The 23,207-nt window shown below is 40.0% G+C and overlaps 2 protein-coding genes across 2 annotated transcripts in view; one reads left to right on the top strand and one right to left on the bottom strand.

Annotated features, from left to right (window-relative positions):
* Positions 1-5,598: 5,598 nt before the first annotated feature.
* Positions 5,599-8,296, top strand: IFT70B (intraflagellar transport 70B). The gene has a single exon (XM_056110239.1). It carries the CDS (start codon positions 5,764-5,766, stop codon positions 7,759-7,761), a length of 1,998 nt encoding a protein of 665 aa, XP_055966214.1. The 5' UTR covers positions 5,599-5,763; the 3' UTR covers positions 7,762-8,296.
* An 8,565-nt stretch (positions 8,297-16,861) lies between these two features.
* The window catches only part of AGPS (alkylglycerone phosphate synthase), a 132,502-nt gene continuing 126,156 nt past the window's right edge, over positions 16,862-23,207 (bottom strand). Inside the window, exon 20 of the mRNA XM_056110156.1 lies at positions 16,862-22,487. Coding sequence (XP_055966131.1) covers positions 22,366-22,487 — 122 coding nt within the window. The 3' untranslated portion in view covers positions 16,862-22,365. The remainder of the gene's footprint in view (positions 22,488-23,207) is intronic.

Below are 23,207 nucleotides of genomic sequence, written 5' to 3'. Positions count from 1 at the left end.
TCCTTTTTCAACAACACTATGAGCCACTTAAGGAGATTCTAATACTATTGTCTTGTTGATTGTTTAGAATCAAACCTAAGGCCTAGTGCTATTGTTCATCAATAGAGCAAAGTTCTGGGTTCAACTCCCAGCACCACTAAATATATAAATAAAAGGACCAGGAAGATAGTCTGATGGGCTGGAACATGTGTTTTGCATGCATGAGTCCTGGAGTGGATCCCTGACAGCCCTGAGAGAGATCACAGCAATGAGGTTGGAGTAGACCACCAAGTGTGGCAAAAACTATCTTACAACCTAGTATTTAAGCTTCAAAGAAAATTTGAGAGACTTGACAGACGAATGAAGAGCTTTTCCCCCACTCCCTACAGTTAAAAAAATGAAATGCAAAGCACACAGCCCCAATTCCAACCTCACAAAGATGGTACTTCTCATCTAGACCCATTTGCTTACTTTTGGGGGGAATCAAATGGGGGTCCTTTTTTTAGTCACCTATTTCCAGGTTCTATCAGGTAACAACCATCATGTTTTACAAATTTCCATTGTTTGTTTAACAAAGATCTAAGCATCCACAGAGCTAATATGAAGTATCCAATACTTCTCAATTACAAAAAAAAAAACCCACAGGTTATTACAAATGTGCTTAATAAAATGCAATGGAAGTGCACTTAATAATGTTCCAGCTGAAAGTAAAATGTGGGGGACCTGTTCTGTTTTTATTAAGGTTGGATTTATTGCTCTGGTTTATTGGTTTATGTTCTCAGAACTTAATTTGGTCTCTAGGTCATTTGCCCAAAGTAGAGCAGCTGGGGCACTGGGTGTTGGAGGATACCAGACTCAGGGGCTGTGATACTGGTCTTAACTCACCTGGCATGCACCAGTATTTCCCCTCCAAACACACACACACACACACACACACACACACACACACACAGAGAGAGAGAGAGAGAGAGAGAGAGAGAGAGAGAGAGATTATTTCCAAATTACTCCCATCTTGGACATGATAAACTTCTTACAGGTTCATCTTCTGTGGCCATTCTCCTACTCTTGTCATCTGCAGCTTATCACCCCATCTACTTTCGCTGGGCTGGGGTCCTCTGGGGGGTTGGAACAATTCCCCACTCCTTTTCCTTTGTTGCTGTTGTTTTAGCATGGATGAAGTCTGCACATGCTTTGCTGTCATGACTTCACACTTTACCTGTAAAGCTTGCACACATACTTGCCAAGTGTTCATATATTTTTAAAGTTGTAGTGGCTGACCATTTTCTGCATATATTATATGGGTCCCTGAGGCTATCTCCAAACTTCTTGAATCCATACATCTTGAGTTGTGGTGCTCACACACACGTGGCTTTGCATCAGGCTACAATCCAAGGCAGCAGACTGACTGCAAGAATGCATGTGGGCAGGAATGCCTGGGAATTGAACTCATGACCTCATGATTACCAAACAGGTATTTTTAGCCACTGAACAACACCCTTCACCTCTAAGGGTCTTTTTTTTTAGATCGTGATACTGACCTGAGAGGCATCTTCATGGATAAAACACAACTGACCACGCAAGTGGAGGCAAAAGTAAACAAATGGGACTGCATTAAATTAAGAAACTTCTGCACCTCAAAGGAAATGATGACCTGACCTGGTAAAGGGTTAATATCAAAGATATATAAGGCGCTGTAGAACTTCACAGGAAGGGGCAATGTCTATGGTAGAAGGAAGCATTCAGTCTGAAGGAGGAAGTGGTGCTGAACGGTGGTAAAGTGCTATGTATAAAACCACATGAGTATTGTAAACACAGTGATATGTACATATGTTATATTCAACATATATGCTCATATATATGTAATAGGCTGGAGCAATAGCACAGTGGGTAGGGAGTTTGCCTTGCACATGGCCAACCTGACCAACCCAGGTTCGATTCCTCTGCCCCTCTCAGAGAGCCCGGCAAGCTACCGAGAGTATCTCGCCTGCACGGCAAAGCCTGACAAGCTACTCATGACATATTCAATATGTCAAACACAGTAACAAGTGTCACAATGGAGATGTTAGTGGGCCCTCAAGAGCAAATCGATGAACAACGGAAGGACAGTGACAGTGACAGTAATAAATGTAATATTATATACAGTGCCTCTTATGGAAGCAAACTGGTAGTTGGGAGCTTTGGCCTAGGGAAGAGGACATTGGTAAAGAGACAGGTGTTGAAACATTGTAGGGCTGAAGCCCAATCATGAATAACTTTGTAATTTTACAGTGGCTAAATAAAAATGAAATAAAATTTAATAACCAACAGTTGGGGCCAGAGCAATAGTAGGGTGGGTAAGTTGCTTGCCTTGCATGTGACTGACCTGAGTTCAATCTCCTGCATCTTGTACAGTGCCCCAAGCACTGCCAGGAATGATCCCTGAGTATGGAGCCAGGTGTAAGCCCTGAGCAGTGCCAGGTATGGCTATCTACCTCCCCAAATAAAAAACTTTTCCTGTGGCTCCATGGGTTGAACTGAGGACCCCACACATGAGAAGGATGTGCATTAACACTAAGCCACATTCCAGTAGATGTATTGAAAATTTTAATGAAAAAACAGAAATTTAAAATAAAATAAAACGTGTATGTAGGGCTAGAGGGATAGTATAGGTGCTAGCCTTGCCTAAGGATAACCAGGGTTTGATCAAACCAGGGTTTGATTCCAGTCCCCTCAGGTACTGCCAAAAATTATCCCTGAGTACAGAGCCAAGAGCTCAGTGCCTGAGTACTGGCAGCAGTGATTCCTTATCACAGAGCCAGCAACATGCCCTGGTGTGACCTGAAAACAAAATAGTAAGACTGTATCAAGTGACTACTATAGGACAGACATTTTGTATAATCTTTGGGCCCTTGTTTCACCAATAAGAGAAGTGTAATTTAGCCAGATTAAGAACCTGTTGTGTGACGTTAATGTTGGTGATGGCAGAACAGAGATGTGGCTTCAGATTATTTTCTAAAAATCTAGCCTAACTCTTCCTGGTCTTTTGGTCACCTAGAGATATTTTCAAGACTCAATCAATGTTTTGTTTATTTCCCTGGTGTTTTGTTTTTATCAGTCCTTTACATAGATGGTTAGGGCTATGAGGGAGAGAGGGAAAAAAATCTCTAAAAGATAAAAGATAAAAGGCACATCCACAGCAAAACAATGTTATGCAATTCTTTCAGATCACAGATCACAGATCATCCTGTTATTCATCGATTGCCTCGAGCAGGCCCCAGTAACGTCTCCTTCATCCTAGCCCTGAGATTATATTCAAGGCTCTTTAGGAGAATGAGACCCATCATTGTTACTGGTATTTGGCATATTGGGTACGCCACGGGGAGTTTGCCAGACTCTGCCGTGTGGGCAGGCTACATTCGGTAGCCTGCCAGTTTGTCAAAGTAGGAATGAGATGTCATAATAAGATGTCGCGTGGCTGCGAATGCGGCCGCGCAGTTCCGGGAGCTGGTTTTCATAGTCTCTGAGTCTTGGCAGTTGACGGGATTACATTACGTTGATGGGAATTCTTTACTAAGAGAAATTATCAATTAAAGCTTTTACATTACCTTCAACTTCTAGTATCATCCAAATACCAGTTTCTGAATAGCAAACATTCATATCAAAATCATGTTTTTGAAAATTTTGTAGATTTTGAAATTTGGAGATATTTCAAGCCAGAATAGGTGTTCAGAAGCTGACACCATCTCCTTTTTCGGTAGCTTCATCTTCTGACTGTGGAATCCACAGAACTTTCTTACCCTCTTTACTATTTTACTAACTGTCCCACAGAAATGAAACCCAGCACAGAGCAGCTCTCTCTGACGAAAGGCACTGCTCCTCGGACAAAAGAAAGAACAGGACATCATGCTTTCATCCTGAAAGTGAGAACAGTGAATGAAGCTCAGATGAAGTGATTTTGGGTAAAGCCCAACAGTGGGAAAGGAACCTTTCAACGGCAGTACCCAACATTCATGTTTTCCCTGTGAACTCCTTTTAATAAGACATAATGATGTGTGTTCTACCTAATGAATTAATTTGGAAAATAATACTACAAACCTCAAAACAAAATATTCAATCAAAAGTAGCATATACTCAAGAAGAAAATATATTACTGCATAAAATATTAATAGGCTTGGATGGAAATAGAGAAAAAGATTTACCTCCCCAGTCAGACCATATTTCTCATCATGTGAGCATAAATGTTCCCAAGGATTATTCAGTCATAGTCTTTTCTTGTTCAGTTTGGTTTTGGTTTTGGGGCCATATCCAGTGGTGCTCTGGGCATAGTTACTACTTGGTCTGCACTCAGTCAGCTGCGTACAAGGCAAGCACCCTACCCTTGCACTACCTCTTCAACTCCTTAGTCACACAATCTCTTCTAAAGATCTCTAAAGATGCAACAGGGAGAGGGGTATGGGTCAGAGGTAGAGCAATATCTGTCTCAGATGTTTATCACAGACTTGGTTAAATGAGTAACTAGCAGTACATCCTGAGAGCACTGCTTTGGATCTTGCAATTTCTCTAACTGGCAGTAAAATTGGTGGCACGATATAGGGAGGACAGATAAAGTAAGGGAGGTGGGAGTGGGGTGGGATGGATGGTGTAAAAAGATGAGAAAGGGAAGTAAGAAGGGAGCAGGGGGCAAGGATCTGGGTGGGGGAGGGTATACCAGTTATGTAAGAAAGTTGTATGCTATGTATATATAAATGACTTAGTCAGCAATACTGAAAACATGAGATCTAAACAACAACAACATAATTTTAGAATGTGTTTGTCAAGGTGGCAAGCTGATGGTGGAAATGAGGGATGGAAAGGATTGTGGGAGGGAACTTGGGAACAATTATGAAGCGAAGTTAACACTGGTGGTGGGATTGATACTAGAATAGGATGTCTAAAATTCAAGTATCAAGAACCTTGAAAATCTCAGTTATTAAACAAAAATGAATAAAGCAGAAATTTGGAGAATCATGGGAAAGTGCAGAGCCCAGTTTAAACACAAACATAGTGCAGCTGGGAAAGTCTTATAAAAGTTAAAAACAAACAAACAAACAAACAAATCCGACTCCCTCAATCAAGAAATATCTGAACTCTTTCCTGTTACCTGGAAACGATAAAAACAGGCTGTAGGTCCCCTTTACAACTGTTCAGAAAACCTACCGACCGCAAGACGCCAGGAACTATTCAAATCCAAAGAGAACTATAGGTTGAGTCTGCCTTTTCATTCCTGCTTGTCTCATTTTAAAAAAAAAGAAAAAAGGAAACACACAAACAGGGAATCAAACTATTTATACGCATAACACAAGATAGCTAATAAATAATAAAAGAGACTTTTACTCCTGGAACTTCCTCCTCCTAGTCTCCACCCGTGGGGTGCAACAGGGCCCTTAGATAGGACAAGAAAAGACAGGCAGCCAGAGCAGGCAGCTGACACGGGGTTCCCAGTCCAGGACTCCAGTTCCCGGCAGGTAGCGCGGCCGCGCCCCGACGCGGCGTGACTGCACAGGTGCATGCCGGGAAGCAGAGTTTCCGGCTCTAGGTCCCGGGCCGCTTCCTCTCCGCTCGGACGCGCGGCTCCGCGTCCTGAAGTCTTCAGAAGTCAGGTCCGCTATTGAGGGAGGCACACGAGTGAGAACTTTCCATTTTTAATCTAAGCGCTCCGCTTCAAAGTTACTTTGGGAGTAGAAAACGGAAACACAATCTTCTCGGTGTTCCGTTTCCGGTGCGCTCGTTGCCGGGGCAACCGGGACGCGCCTCCCGCCGGCGGCCATGGCGGGGCCTGGCGCCGCGCAGGTCCCCGATGGCGAGTTCACGGCGGTCGTGTACCGGCTCGTCCGCGACTCCCGGCACGCCGAGGCGGTGCAGCTGCTGAGCGGGGAGCTCCAGCGCAGCCCCCGCAGCCGCGCCGGCCTCTCGCTGCTGGGCTACTGCTACTACCGCCTGCAGGAGTTCGCGCTGGCCGCGGAGTGCTACGAGCAGCTGAGCCACCTGCACCCGGAGCTGGAGCAGTACCGCCTGTACCAGGCCCAGGCGCTCTACAAGGCCTGCCTGTACCCCGAGGCCACGCGGGTCGCCTTCCTGCTCCTGGACAACCCCGCCTACCACGCCCAGGTGCTGCGGCTCCAGGCGGCCATCAAGTACAGCGAGGGTGACCTGCCCGGGGCCAGGAGCCTGGTGGAGCAGCTGCTGAGTGGCGACGGGGGAGAGGAGAGTGCTGGGGAGAATGATGCCGACGGCCAGGTCAACCTGGGCTGTCTGCTCTACAAGGAGGGCCAGTATGAGGCCGCCAGTTCCAAGTTCGCTGCAGCCCTGCAGACTTCAGGCTATCAGCCTGACCTCTCCTACAACCTGGCTTTGGCCTGTTATAGCAACCGGCTCTATGCCCCAGCCTTGAAGCACATCGCAGACATCATTGAGCGTGGCATCCGCCAGCACCCAGAGCTGGGTGTGGGCATGACCACAGAGGGCATTGACGTTCGCAGTGTGGGCAACACCTTGATCCTTCACCAGACAGCTCTGGTGGAAGCCTTCAACCTCAAGGCAGCCATCGAGTATCAGTTGAAAAATTTTGAGGCTGCCCAGGAAGCTCTCACGGACATGCCACCTCGGGCTGAGGAAGAGCTGGATCCTGTGACTCTGCACAACCAGGCGCTCATGAACATGGATGCCAGGCCCACAGAAGGCTTCGAAAAACTACAGTTCCTGCTCCAGCAGAACCCCTTCCCCCCAGAGACCTTCGGCAACCTGCTTCTGCTCTACTGCAAGTATGAGTATTTTGACCTAGCCGCAGATGTCCTGGCAGAAAATGCCCATTTGACCTATAAGTTCCTCACACCATACCTCTACGACTTCTTGGATGCCATGATCACTTGCCAGACAGCTCCTGAAGAGGCCTTCATTAAGCTTGATGGGCTGGCAGGGATGCTGACTGAACAGCTCCGGAGACTCACCATACAGGTACAGGAAGCAAGACACAACAGAGATGATGAAGCTGTCAAGAAGTCAGTGAATGAATATGATGAGGCTCTTGAAAAGTATATCCCGGTGTTGATGGCCCAAGCCAAAATCTACTGGAACCTGGAAAATTACTCGATGGTGGAGAAGATCTTCCGCAAATCCGTGGAATTCTGTAACGACCACGATGTGTGGAAACTGAATGTGGCTCATGTTCTGTTCATGCAGGAGAACAAATACAAAGAAGCGATTGGTTTTTATGAGCCCATAGTCAAGAAGCACTATGACAACATTCTGAATGTCAGTGCTATTGTGTTGGCTAACCTCTGTGTTTCTTATATCATGACAAGTCAAAATGAAGAAGCCGAGGAGCTGATGAGAAAGATTGAAAAGGAGGAAGAGCAGCTCTCCTACGATGATCCCGACAAAAAAATCTACCATCTCTGCATTGTGAACCTGGTGATAGGGACACTGTATTGTGCCAAAGGGAATTATGACTTTGGTATTTCTCGGGTTATCAAGAGCTTAGAACCTTATAACAAAAAACTGGGAACTGATACCTGGTATTATGCCAAGAGATGCTTCCTATCCTTACTGGAAAATATGTCAAAACACACAATCATGCTCCGTGACAGTGTCATTCAAGAATGTATTCAGTTTCTTGAACAATGTGAACTTTATGGCAGAAACATACCTGCCATTATTGAACAACCTCTGGAAGAAGAAAGAATGCATATTGGAAAGAATACAGTCACATACGAATCCAGACAGTTAAGAGCCTTGATTTATGAAATTATAGGATGGAATATTTAATGATATTTGGCAGTAGCTTTATAATTATACAGTTTTATCTATCCTTTATAGCTTTACATTAGTCAAACTTCGTATAATTACAGTTATATCAAGTTAACCTTTGCTTTTAAAATTTCATAAATCAAGAACTTTGATACTTGGTAATATTTATAAAAAAATTCAGAACTCTCTGGATTATTTCTGTTAGAACTTGAAGACCCACCCCTTAATTATTTGTGCTTCACTGTATTTTGAGATTCCTTGATCCTAAATAATGATCACATTGTTTAGGAACTTGGTAGTATAAAGGTCAGAATTTAGTATTTAATGTATAGGATTTCTAAGCTTTAATATTTCAGATTGTATAAAAAACTATTTAATACATTTTATATAGACATTACATTGGGGAGAGGGTTTCAATTACATGTAGTGCTTTATGTAATCAAAATTCCTTAAGCAATTAAAAAAATTTTTTAATTATGTAAAATTTGGGGGAAATTTTGGTCTTTACAAAATTATGGTGCTCTGGCATAGAGGAAAATAAATATTTGTCAAAGAAATCTTATTCAAATTATTTTCTTTTGTTCTGTTTGCTCATGATTTGATTTATGGGTCACAGCTGACTGTGCTAGTGTATTCTCCTGGTGCTGTGCTCAGGGAATGATCCTCCTGTCAGGGCAGAGGGGATCAATGTGGTGCCAGGGATCAAACCAGGGCCAGCCACATGCAAGACAAGAGCCTTAATTCATTTACTATCTCTGACCCCCATAATTTGTATTTAAGAACAATATTTTTACAGCTTTTCATCACAGTTTTGCTCTCATTTATTTCTCAGTGGTGACATAGTAAATGATTTCTGAGAACTGATCTTTATGTTTTGCAATTTAATATGCTAGAGTTGTTTCTATATTGTAGATATGGAATGAACTTCTACACTATTCCTCTGGTCCTGCAAACTTCACTCCTACTTCTCTCTCTACCCACTCTATCACAAATGAAAAGGTGATCTCAAACCTCTGATAGATTTATAACACGAGTTTCATGCCCATAGTCCTCAAATAGCAATCCCATTGAATCTGCCCAAGCTTTTACATTTTCTCAATGGGGTAAGTGTTCACTATTTGTTTCTCCACCTCTCTTCTGTTCATAAATACAACTGTCTACCCCATTTTCACCTGGCTTAGAAGAAAATTTTGGGTTTGAATTAAATGAAATTACTGATTTTGAAAGTCTTATAAAATTAGCAATTCATGGTTCAATGTCATAGCTTTCTATATAAATATAATGAACTTCTGTCTCAATGAGGTTATGATATTTTTTTCCCTTGCAGGAAAACTTACTTGGCCACATGGGAATCTAGATGAACTATGTTCAACATAAAATCTCTGCAACATCAACTCATGGCTGTTCAAAATCTATTATATACATCAGAAAACCTGTCCTATGGCCATGTTTTGAATTAAGTACTTTTTTTTTATCCTAACCATTGATTTTTGAAGACTTATTGGAGGATAATCAATGTTTAATGATAATTCTGCACCTCCCATAGTACTATTCTAGCTCTAGGAAATGTTCTCTTTAATAGTGGGTAGTGAAATTGCTGCTACTTTAGAGTATAGTAGCTCTGTGCACCTTGAAGGCTTTACAACCCCTTTAGGTATTGAAAGTTAACTGAAATCTTATTTTCAACAGTCATGTTAAATTATGGTTTTTTCCCTTAAAATTAAAAAAAAAAAACAAAGTGTAAGTAATGTTAACTACCCAAAAGTAAATGTTTTCCAGATTCCCTTTTGCAAATAATCTGTCCTTTTTCAACCAGATTTTATTTACCCAGGTGCTCTGTGATTGTGGTTTGCATGTATGTGCAATTTAGCTTTTCAAAACATAAAAAGCTGTTTGGAACAGTTTTAACCCCTTTGCTACTGGGAAGTTGAGATTTCCTGGTTAGTAATGCACTGGAAAATTCAAACTGCTTCAGCACCATGTAAGGAAATAAAGCCACATGTGGCCTGCAGCTCTTCTCTAACCAGCTCTCCTGCGAGGTCACCCGCTCAGGTTGAAACAGTGCTGCCTGTCCCCGTGGCTCAAGAACCACGCCTGTGTGGGCACACAGGAGGAGCCTGGGAAGGGGGAGGGCATTCCTAACTCCCCAGCATTTAATGCCCCTTAATTTCAAGACACATTTATCGTGGTGGAGGTGGGCTGGGGTCAGTAAATTCACCAGCAGGAGGACTGGGGCTACTCCCAACAATAGCTAACCAGGCCAGTCAGTTCAATGCTCAGACTCATAGTGAAACAGTGCTTGATGGGGTCCAGCAGTGTGTGTGGTGGTGGAGTGTGGTAGACGGCCAGGCAACATCCAGAAGTGCCCAGGGAACCATCCAGTGCCAGTGACCACACTTAAGGCCTTGCATATGCTAGGTATGCAACCTAACTCCCAAACTATCTCCTTCCTCTATGCTGCTTCCAAATGCTCCTTTTGAGCACTCCACTGTGCTTACTTATTGAGATGAACAGCATCTGATTTTAGTCACTCTGTGTCTCGTCATTTGAAGGAAGGCTTTCAGGGAATACTTCAGAGGAAAGTGCCGATGAAAATTTTTGGTTCTGCACTCCTAAAACCTTTGTTGTAAGTGCTTAAATTCCTATTATTTGATATATAAATACATGTATACATACATTTCTAAAGGGATTTACATCTTTAATGTTGTTGGCAGCGGATCCGGGATGTGGTTCAATAAGTATAACACCTGTTTATGCAATATCTTGGACTCAGTCCCCAGAACTATATACCTCCCCCCTGGATAAGAATCACTAGGGGTGTCCCCAAGAAAAAGTGTCTTGGTGTTATCTGCATAACATAATTTAAAAAGATCAGATATTTTTTAAATTTATAAAATCAGGTATTTTATAATCGTCATCAATTCCCCCATCTCCATGGGTTCAGAATATAAGCATGTCTGTACACAGCACAACTTCCATTTCCATAATCAAGAGGTCGACTTTTTACTTTTCTTTTTTGGAGTGTGTATGTGTATGTGTATGTGTGTATGTGGGGGGGGGGGGGTGTTATTTGGTCCACATCTGACTGTTCTCAGGGATTAATCCTGGTTCTATGCTCAGAGATTACTCCTGACAGGGTTCAGGGAACCCAATGGAGTGCTGGGGATAGAAGCATGTAAGCACTTTATCTGCTGTGCTATCTGTCCAGCCCCATGCTTGATTTTTAAATGTGTGGACCAAATGAGCAGCACGGACTCCTTTGCTAGGTGACATGACACACCAACTAAAGGGTTCATATAACTTCTGACAGCCTCTCTTTGGGTCTGGCCTCCATTATAGCACCGACATCCCTTCTAAATGTCATTTGTGGAGGGCAGGTGTCCACCAGAGGCTAAGTGACATTCATCAAAGAAGATGATAGTGAGCTGGGGAAACACAGGATGAAGGAGGGTTATCCGGCAGACAGAAATAATCACTAGAAAGGTCTCTCTTTTTCTCTCTCTTTTACTTTCTCACTCACTCACATTTTTTGGTCAATATTCTGTTTTTCAATTTTATAAAAGGGAATAGTTGGATTTTAGACATACCGTGTTCCAGCACCAATCCCACCACCAACGTTATCTTTCCTCCACCAGAGTTCCCAGGTTCTATCCCATCAATCCTCTCCTCCTATCCCCCCGCCCCCGTCACCTTGACAGACACATTTCCAAGTTTGGTGGTTGGAGTTAGCATTACTTGTTTTCTGCGTTGTTGACCCAGTGATTTGGATACTTAGCTCTACCACTCTCTTATACCACCAATGCAGTCAGATCCCTTTAACCTCAGCTCCCCTTTACTTCCCTTCTCTTTTTCTCCCCTTGATTTTTTTTTCCCTCTGCCCTCCTCCCTATACTCTGGGAGCAAGATTGATTTAGGAAACCCCTTTCAAGCACTGCATCCTCATCCAGTTATTCTACATACCACATATATAAACGAGATCAACTTGTGTTTGTCCTTCTTCTGGCTTACTTCGTTTAACATGATATCTCCCTGTTTCATCTATGTTGCAGCAAACTGCAAGATTTCATCATTCTTTACTGTGTATATATCTGTATATATACACACATCTTCATGATCCACTTATCAACTGTTGGATACCTAGGTTGATTCCATATCAGCTATTGCAGTAAATGCTGCAACGAATAATGTGTGCATGTCTTTTTGAATGATTTTTTTTTTATCCTGGGGGAAGATACCCAGATATGGACTTGCTGAGTCATATGGCAGCTCAATTCTTCTTTACTGAGAGCTCTCCATACTGTTTTCCATAAGGTTTGAACCAAGCAACATTCCCACCAGCAGTGGATAAGGAGTTCCTAATTCACCACATTCCCAACAGATTGTACCCGGTATTTTTCACATATGACATTCTTACTGGCATGAGAGGATATCTCATTGTTGTCTTGATTTGGATTTTCCCCAATAAGAAGTGATAATGAGCACTGTTTCGTGTACCTTCATTCATTGGTCTTCCTCAGAGAAGTCTCTGTTCATTTCCACTAACCATTTTTTATGGTGTTTGGGATTTTGTTGTTGAATCTTTATGAGTACTTTATATATCCTGGATATCAACCCTGAATCTAGTGTATTGAGTGCAACTATTTCCTCCATTCACTTAGCTTTTAGCCTGTGTTTCTTTTGCCACGAAGAAACTCTTTAATTTGGTGTAATCCCATTTGTTTACTTTTTATTGTTGTCTTTGCCAGTGGCTTTGTATTATTAAAGACACCTTTGACATAAGGGCCAGATCTTGGAGCATACGCCTAAATTTCCCTCAGGGTACTTTATATATTCTGGTCTGATCTCAAGGTAGGTCTTTGATCCACTTAGATCTGACTTTTGTGTAATGTATAAGATATGAATCCAGTTTTTACATCTGGTTATCCAGTTTTCCAGCACCATATGTTGAAGAAGCTGTTTTTTACTCCATTTATGAAATGGAGCATGACTCTCAACTCCTGTGTCAAAAATTAACTATGTATGTGGGGGTTTGCCCTTGGAGATCCTACTCTGACCTACTTGTCAGACAAAGTCTATCCTATTCCATATTCTATGCTGTATCATGTTTTTATAGCATAGTTCCAAATTTGGTAATGAGGTACCTCAGTTTCTCATTTTTTAGTATGGTTTTGGCTATTTGGGATCTTTTATTGTTCCATACAGACTTTATTATTGCTAAGTCCTTGAAGAAAGTCATCTGAATTTGGATAGGATTGCATTGACTCTATATAGTAGTTTAGGTAGGAATGGCCATTTTTACTATTGATTCTTCTGGTTCAAAAGCACAGGATATTTTTCCATTTTCTAAGGTCTTCCTTCTTCTCTTTCTTAGGTGTTTTAGTTTTCATGATACAGACCTGTCATCTCTTTTGTCAAGTTGATTCCTACATATTTGATATTTCTGGACACTATTTTGAATAGGATAGACTCTTTGATGAAGATCTTTCTTCTCTTATTGTATATAGGAATACGACCAATTACAAAAAAAACCCACATATTTTAGGGCCCTTCAGACCTCAAAGAAGCATCTCATTGAATTTGTACAAATTTGTCAATAATAAGCTTGATCCAAGGTTAAAACAAGTTGTTTATAGAGGCAATGGGGTAGATGCAAAAATAAATAAGCCAAGAACAGTAAGATAAGAAAAAAGTAAATAAATGGCTTAGAGAGCAAACTTGAATGGAGTGACTTCTGACTTCTTACAATTCTTGCTTGGGTTCATTTCCACACTGGTATCCAGAAAACTATCAGTGCTGGAAGTCAGTCTAGCTAAGCACAGTGTGGTTACCTATTTAATTCGAAATGGGGTACTTGGGCACTAATCCTGCTGATTCTCAGTGGACCATGTGATGTCAGGGACTGAACATGGGGCTCCCACATAAAATGCATGTGCTCCAGTTCTTTACACCATATCCCTGGCTCTAGTATTATCTAATTTTAAAAGGATCACATCGCCAAAGAAAAGCCTTTCATTTTAGGTGACCATTACCATTTTGGGTACACTTGTTTAGCTTGAGTTCTTCATTCTTTTTTTTTAATATAGTCTGGAAATATCTGAGCAGTTGTATTTCCCTGAGGGAATTCTGTATCACGCAAAGAATCCTACCAATGGTGAGACTTGTAAGCTCCCTAGCCATCCTCATTCCTTACTAACCCACCCCAAAGACTCAAAAGTAGCATTTGGGTCTTTTACATTTATGTATGTTCTCAGTATTACTACTTTGGATTAGTCAACTAGTACTTGACTAGTTTTGTAAATAACCAGAAACTTCGGGTACTTTGGTACATAAACACATCAGCACCGTGACTTTTAAGGACACATTCACTCTAGTAATCAGATGCAGCTTTTTGAGGGTCCGACTGTAGTGCAAATCCTTTAATAGCAACCTTAATTGTTAAACGAGCAGTTTTAAAACTATAATTTGCCTTCCCAAGAACCTAGGAAAACGTTCCTTTTATAAAATTCAAGTTTTTTCCATTCCCAATCTCTCCATGGGAGATATGTAACTTGTAGAAATAGGCTTAAGTGCAACTCAGATACAATGATAGTGATAAATGTATGAAGTCAGTAAAATGCAGCACTTCCTTTTGTGAGTTTCAGCTAAAGCAGGAATGCAGCGCACTGTGATTTGTGAGCAAGACAGAGCTAGACAGCTCCTGAGATAGGACTTGCTGGTATTTTCACAATATGTAGACTAAGGGACAGCAGCTTTTACTTCATAACCGGGAGGACTCCACATGTGGGCCCTTGGGCAGAGTGCCTGTAACTAACATTAGTATTGTCAGTTAAACAGCATAGCAGCCTGGCATAGGAAAGCTGCCAGGGTAGAGCCACCAGATTTCGTCAAACCTGGCTCCATTCATATTGTGCAATGACAGCACCCAGCTAACAGGGAGTTTTGAACATAAACTTAGGAAGCTCATTTATTTCCCAGGTCAAACAGGGATGAGACCACTCACTTCACAGGGCTGTGCGAGTGATCATGACCCCTTGTTTAGGGCTGAAAACCCAGCACCGTATCTAGCAAATAATTATTAATGTAATGATCAGTTCAGCAAAAAAAAAAAAAAAAAAAACCCAATCAGAATCACCAAGACTGACTTAAGAGGTCTCACAGATACTCATTTCAAAAGATAACATTGGGCTTAAATAGTGATTGTAGTTGGTAAAATGGTCATGTGTAACATTTTTAGACTAGAACTCTTCCCACTGTGTTCCTAGACTTCAAAACTCCACCTGCCCGTTAGTTTTTCAGAGCTTTTGCGACAAATTTCATTCATCTTTTATCTTCACTTGCAATGCTTTGCTTTGGGTATGGCTTATGGACATGCACTCTGGTCCATTTAGCCATCTCCCCAGCCCAATAATTAAAAAAAATTTTTTTTTCAGAATTATTGAGATATGAACTGGCACACAGCACTATGCCAGTTCAAGATTGAGCACAATGACTGGATTTATATCTAGCTGGAAATTATTATGACCATGAAGGTTTAGTTCCACTGCCACTCAAGCCAATCAAACAAGACCCCAGTAATTTTGCTTCTGGGCGACACCCCATGGTGGTGAGGCTATTTCTGGCTCTGTTCAGAAGTGACTCCAGCAAGACCACCTGTATAGTCTTCCCCGCCACTGGTAATAATTTTAGATTCAAGTATTACTGCATACCACATTTCAGGCATGCAGCAAATTAACACATATACAAAGTTCACCACTAAAAATTCCCATCATTTAAAAAGTCTGTTCCCTACTGTAATATGGCACAATGAGTTATGAAGAATGTTACAAAAGTGTGGATATCAGTTTGTTCATCTGTCTACATAAGGCCATATCAACAGATCACGAGAAAATGCAGTAGAAAAATCATTTTATGAGAATCCTGGGGTGGGAAGACAGATTCTGAGGCAAAATAGGCAAAGGTGAATAACTGTGATGACAGTAAGCATACCCCGTTAGTTTTTTGTTTGCTTGCTTTTTTTTAAAACTGGATAGCATAGAAAATGGGAGCAGCAGCTCTAAGGCTATTGCATTCTGGCAATTAATCATGCCAAATAGTAAGTGTAGTTGCGTGTTTGGCATAAATTTTGGTTATCTTTTAAAGAAAAAGGTAATTTTTGAACAACCTGGAGAAAGATGGAAGTGGTCAGTAGTCTGCACAGTTACCAGGATGACACCTGGCTTTGTGTATTGCATACATAGCATTGCTTGGCGGAGAACCAGATAGCATGTGTTTGAAATCTACTGATGATTCATTTGGGTGGGTCAAAAGTATTTGGGGCTAGGAGTCAAGATTCTACAATTTTGAAGATCTGGGACTAAAATTTTTATAATGAAAAGGAATGTCAAGTAATGAGGCTTAAAAATATAATCACCCTGCAAGGAAATGTGGGCAAAGGGCACACGTAGAAAGGACAGGCAGGGCAGGGTTTGGGATTGGGGGGGGGGTGTTCTTCCTGGCAGTGTTCTCCAGGAGCTTAGGGATGGAACCCAGCTGTATGCAAAGCATGTGCTCTCCAGTCCCATGAACAATTTTTCATTATTTTTGAGCCACACTCGCTCATACTCAGGGATCACTTCTGGCAGTGCTCAGGGGACCATATGGGGTGCTGGAGACTGAACTTGGGTCAGCCATGTGCAAGGCAAGCACCCCACCCACTATATTTTCCAACCCCACACGAACAGTTCCTTTTTACGAGAAGTTGTGTCAATGAGTAGGAAACTTACTTTAGTCTAATTGGCAAATTCTAACAAGGCAATGAAGTCCAACTTGGTTACCGCAAACGGTTATCTGCTTACGTTATGGGGTACACAGCAGTTGTGTCCGGGCAGAAATAAGATTACAGCTAAGGTTCATACAGCCTGAGCTTAGACAGGCAACTTAGTAATTTTCTTTCTTCAAACAATATGAGCCTGAAACTTAGTGTGACAAATACTAAAATGTATCAAGATGGAATTCAACAGATCCCATGCCCAGATCAAAGCCCAGCAATCTTCCCCTGAGAGTGGGGGCCCCAGTCCGGGATTGGTCTTGTGTCCTCATTAAATTCACATAAAATAAGCAACCACTCTGACAACAAGAAGTAGTTTTGGTATTGTTTTATTTTTTTCCCAGCACATCTTAAAAATAACACATGGGCATTTGCGTACAGAACAGTACAGTCTAGGAAAAACAATAAAAGGAGAATTTAAACATACACTGAAAGCACAGTATAGAGACTACGCGTGAGCCCTTATGGAAAAACAGTATGGCTCAATCTGAATCAACAAGCTATGCTGGAATCTTAGGAATTTCCCTTTCCACTACATATCCACTTTTAGACTATAAATGTAAGGAGGAGAATTGTTTGTATGCATTAATTACAGCAGTATAATGGCTTACATATAAGTGCTTGCCCACATGTAGTTCCCAAAAGACTACTACAGTACTGGCAGGAGTATGTACTGCCTTGGAGGAAGACTCAGGATAAGATATTATTCAAGTCAAGTTGTATCAGAGCCAAAGTATTTCACAGGCTTAGCAAAAAACAAAAACAAACCCTCCCAAATCAAAAACAAAACAGAAATATACCTACACATATTTCTCCTAAGATCTGTCATTGTCCAGGAACAGAAATATTTTTCTGAAGGCACCATCACACAAAAAAAGGACTGACACATGGTGTAGGGTGGGCCTCCCCCCGCCCTCCCACCCCCCGCCCCAGGTGCTACTCTTTAGGGAGCTGTGGTAAACATCCAAAAGCAAGTACGGGGCTGGGGGGCTCCAGGACTGAGTGAGTATGCCACATCCACAAAATCACACCTCAGGGCTGCTAAACTGGGAGAGTAGGAATGAAACTGTAACCACAAAAACACATATAATCCCAGTGACTGGATGTGAGAATAGAGATTCACCACATGCTTTAAGACACTAAAATAGGTGACCCAAACCAACACGGTAGGAATGATTATCAGTATTTCCACACAGAACTACTTAATTCCTGACACGCACTTGAAGAGGAATAGCCCTGAACTGCTAAGCCACCTCTATCTTTAAATATTCATCTTCTCCTACACTTTTTAAATAATGGCTATTTCATGAAAAAAAAAAAATCCCAACAAGGCACTGTGAGCTTTCGGGAATATTTCTTAAGTAACTCAAAATATAATTCTTTATAGCAACCATATACCAGTACAAGCATTTCATGTCCTTTTTGGATATGTGAAGGAGATTACTTGGGTACAAGATTTTACAGGATGCTCATGTTGTTCATGAAAAATATTATCAACAATAAGATATATACATATATATGTATATATATATGTATTAGAGAAATGCCAATTATAACCCAAACCTAAAATGTTTTTCTCCTTTCTCTCAGCATTGGCTTTTTAGTCTCTGAAAAATATTATGAATAACACTTCATGTACTATTTTTCTCCTTGAGGAAAAAAAGTGTATCTCCTTTGGGAACAAAAAAAAAAAAAAAAGAAATCTTTTCATGTTCACAGAACTAAATTAATTCTGTGAGGCTTCTTTGGCTTGAGTGTTTTAAGAATCGGTGGCCCGTATCACGTCTGTTAAGGAATTGTGCTTAAAAAAGCACAAGGGTGCAAATTCTTTGAGGATCTTCCAAGATTCAGTTGGGAATGTTTCAGGTTCACAGGAAATGAAAAACCTCCTAGGAATGTAACATTGATTAAAAAAAAATAATGAGTGTTAAAACCTAGCTAACAACATACTCAACAGGATGTCATTGCATTTAGATGCACTTGACTATGTTCCGTTACAAAAACTATAAATTTTAAGGATGAATGAAGTTTGGGGAAAAAGCCCACACATATTAAACAGGTCAAATAGCTTCACTCCCATTGAAGAAAAAAACTGTCATAGACCCAAGTCTATTTTATTAGAAATTTCAAGAGTCTGTTGACATTACACATATTTTTTTACAGTCAATTTCACAACTAAAGACAAACACTGGCTTTGGGAGCAGAAAGATGAGTAACTTACATCCTTCATATAAGACACTGTATTTCAACAATTTAAAATACCTTTTTACAAGCTCTGGATTTTAGCATCAGTGTTTCTACTTGTTTTCTTTTCCAGAATTTAAAATGAATAAGAATTAAATGAGTATGTTTACATGTGGTTCATTTGGGGAGTGGGGTGGGGGTGGGGGAAACAGTGATATAAAGTCTTTCACAAAGTCAAGTTTCCATAACTCATAAAGACAAAAGTGATTATGGATTCTTTAATAATAAACTGGCTCTTATTACTGTCTGATTTCCTCTGATATGCCAAGTCTATTTAAAATAAAAGTTACTAAATTTTAGGTGGTAAACAAAACTACGTATGCTGTCCACTTCTGTCTCAAGTGTTTCTGAAAATGTGAATTTCCCCTGAATTCCATCTTGGCAGCCTTAAGCACCAGCACACACATTCCACGAATCAATCCATTAACCAATATTTGTGCCATACATTTAGATAAAAGAGGCTTGGCCAAACAGTCCCATTTGAACAGAGATGATTCATATGATTTACCTTGGGACTACAGGACTTTTCTGATGAGCTATGGTTAAGAAGCTGTAGCTAGAAAAGAAAGCAGCAAAGAAGAATCTCTAGAGCCAACATGCAAAAATGAGTTTTTAAAAATGTAAGCTAGGATTTAACTGTTACTGAGAGAATATTCTGAAAAAGAGTATTCCTTACAATCATTTATATTATAGTATATGCACTGATGCTCATCCTTTAAAGCACTTTTGTCTTCCAAGACAGATCAGTACAACTATGAACACTGGAAGGCTTCCAGCACCACAAATAATTTTCCAGTAATAGTACTATATAAGTGTATGCATTTTGGGGAAAAAAATTCTCATTCCTGAAGGGAGCAAAGTATTTAATTTTCTTCTAGATAAAATGCTAGATACAATAAACATGTGGCTCTCACAATTCTCACTGAACAAAAAGCTCAGGCTACTCAGCATAAGGCAAAATTCACTTGTGCACTGTAAATTGCACTAACATAAAGGCAACAGTTTCTCTAAGGGTCAGTAAAACCTGTTTATATTAAATTTTTAGTTTTCAGTGCCATTGCTCACTGGCAGCAACTTTCATTCCCCGTAAAACTCCTGGCCCACTATGACATCATCATACGATATATCCGAAATTTGAGAATGACCAGTGTTAGGTAGTTCTAAAAATCAAAACCAGATAGTGAGCTTTTAAATTTTTAAATGAACTTATTTGAAATGAGTTAAGAACCCTAACAGAAACAATGTTTTCTGAGCTTCAGCTTTGATGAAGCCACCATCAACTACTTCAGGGATAAAAGGCAAGCTTTCCACACTTCTGGGTACACTCAAGACTTACTCTTCAACGAAATTAAGGATGAGCTGAGGCACCTCTCTCCAAGAAGCTGGTATGTGCCAGGGTAGGGAAAGGCTTCCTGATCAACTACATTAGCGTGAAGCCGTGCTGACGAATGTTCATGCAGTTCAAGATGATCCCTGTAGAAATGATTCCAACTATAAAATGTAGTCATCACTATAAAATTAAGGTTGGGGAGCCTAGCATACGTGGGGGATGGGGGAAATGTAGAAATCACTATCACTAATTTTTATTATGTTCATCTGCAACAGTGAATAAAAATTTCGGGGGTTACATTTATAGTTTCCTAATGTCAAATAAAGATTTGAGACTGCTGAAATCTGAACTCCCTGGGAAAGAATGTCAGAACAACCACATGAAAGGAATGGATCTGCTTATGAACTGGTTTTATTTTTTAAAAATTACTCAGAAATACACTTCGGTGAGATATTAGTACCAAATTAAACATTTTGATCACCAATTAGAGAAATTACCTTCATAAATAGATGCATTTTAGAAAGCTGAGCTCTTTTATAATTCTAGAGGCAAGTGTAATTTCCTCAAGTATCCAACTATTTCAGAAATCAAAGGCTTCAAGCAAAGATTTGTTGGAAATTTTATAATTAAAAGTAAATCACTAATGAGAAGTGGCAGCTTCTAATGAGTACTTAGATTTTGTTGTCAAACTGGTATTTAATTTTGATTTGTTTACAGATTTTAGTTTATTAGTCTTAAGCCAATTTTATTAGCTAAAAATTATTTTAGCATTTTGAAGTCTTGAAAATACCATTTTGTCAGTTTCAAATTTTCACTTTTCTGGTTAAGGCTACTTCAGATATAAAAGATATCAAACTGCCCAAAAATATTTTGGAGCTGTTGCTACATAGACAATGTGTCCTTTTAAAGAACTGTCGACATTTTGACTTACATTATCTGATCAAATATTACTTTAAAAAATTATCAAAAGTTAAGTATTGCATTAAGAAAAGAATCCATCTCAAAATGTAAATCATGAACCTTGACAGTGATTCAAAATAATTGTTTCTCTTATTTTAATACCCAGGTTTGAATGTAAAAATGTTTGCTAAATGTGATTAATGTTCTCCCTATTATTTAAGAAATATGATTTTCAAAGTTTTGATATTGGTATGCATATTATTAATACATTAAATTTTTTAAAATTTATGTTAAACCAGTAATTCAAAAAAGGCATCAAACCATTACTCAAAACTAAATTGAAACTTTACTTTTCTATGAAAATTTATCGTGTTGCTGGGTGAATTAAAAAAGATTTTGCCATGAAACTATTGAGGTTTTCAAATTCAATGGCTGAATGATACTGTTTCTTTAGTCACACAGTTATTTTGAAGTGGAGACCTGAAGCGTAGAGTCTATCTTCTGCTTCTGCAGCAGCTTCCTCTGCATCTCAGTGACAAGAATGTGGAATCAGAAACATCAGGACTCAGAATTGAATAAAGCTTTCATTTCGTGGTAAACCTGTTCTTCACGTACAATGAGTGATGTCAGCTTTTCTTAGAAAACACACTATGAATGAACTAGGATATAACAATAGGTTGCCTCAGTGATACCAACACAGTATAATACCGCCTCAAGAGCAGAAACAAGGACAACAAAAAATGTTCCCTAACAGAATAATTTGTATACTGATTTCAGGTTTTATAATGGTATGCTAGTTTAAAAGAAAACTGTAGGCCAAGCACCTCACAGCGCTGGGGCATCCTTGGTAACAGGGTGCACTTTCGTGAGTCTCCTCCCTGCGGGGCATACTCACACAAGAAAAAGACGCTCTTAAAATGATACGTGTCGCACTCAGTGGAATCCTTCATTAGATACCTGCTTTCTAGAAACATTCTTTTAAAAAAGAGGCAAGATAAGCAATAAATGACACGAAAATCTGCCTTTCCCTCCCCTGAAAGAGGAAGCATCAACACTGAACAACTGACAGCATCTTCCTCTGAACCACTGGCAGCCCTGCGCTGCCTGACTGAAACCTGAAATGACGACCAGGTGGCTGTAAACTGATGCACCTAAGACGAGAGATTGAGGAATTCCATCTGACAATACAGAGATGTAGGAACAGAACAAAGTACAGAATGAAAAAACTTATTTTAAACCAATAAACAAATGTGGCTGAAATATAGTCCATGATATATTTGATTACTGGTATAATCGTAGTCGAATAAAAAAAGGTGACTTTTTCATAACAACGGTAATGGATTTATAAAAGGTTTCTGTTTCCAAAGATGTTATTGGGGTCCACATATTCCTTGACAGACTTCAGCATCCCAAAGCCGACATCAGAGATACTTTCCTTGAGCCACTGCTTCCGTAACTTGCCCACTGGAAAAACAAAATCAAAAATGCTTCAATATACACTATGACGCTGGGAACCAATCAATCTTGTGACCATGAATGAACAAACACTGTGTGATAAATGCTTTTATTCAAAAATGAGAAATGTTTTGCTTTATTTGATTTATTGAGCCCACCAGACTATCAAGCTCATTAAGTCCAGTGAACTCCCAGGGGAAGCCTTGCTCCACAGCCTCTCTTTCCTCTGTAAACTCTGAAATGGAGACGAAGGAAAGCCTGGATGAAGATTACAGCCCATTTTGCAAAGCACAAAATGAGAAAAACATGCATTTCAAAAGAACCCGCCTCCTGTCTTAACTACCCAAACATGCCAAAGCTTAGAGAAAATGAAGTTAAATAAAGAAACATCATGTCCAGGTAATATCTTGGATTACTATAGCAACAACGACAAGGTAGGTATTTTAAGAGAAACAAAAGCTTTTTTTTAAAAAATTAAGAAATCCTAATTTTAGAAAAAAATTTAAGAAAAAGAACATTTAATAGGTCCAAGCAAAACTTCTTTGACTCTTTCATGTATAGTGTCTTTTCATATTACTCTTAACTAAACTTGCATTTCCCAAATCGGAGACTTTATTCCTATCTTTTTTCAAGAATTAGATATTTTAGGTACCAAGTAAATAAAATATTTTATTCATTTTAAAATTCATTTATGCTTTTTTATATACACTGTATAAGTTCCCCCTTTTA

The sequence above is a fragment of the Sorex fumeus genome, unplaced genomic scaffold (genome assembly GCF_029834395.1).
Source record: "Sorex fumeus unplaced genomic scaffold, SorFum_2.1 ptg000009l, whole genome shotgun sequence".
In the NCBI taxonomy this organism is placed as follows: Eukaryota; Metazoa; Chordata; class Mammalia; order Eulipotyphla; family Soricidae; genus Sorex; species Sorex fumeus.
The sequence above is the reverse complement of the archived record's forward strand: the minus strand, read 5'-3'. Positions and strand labels throughout refer to the sequence as shown.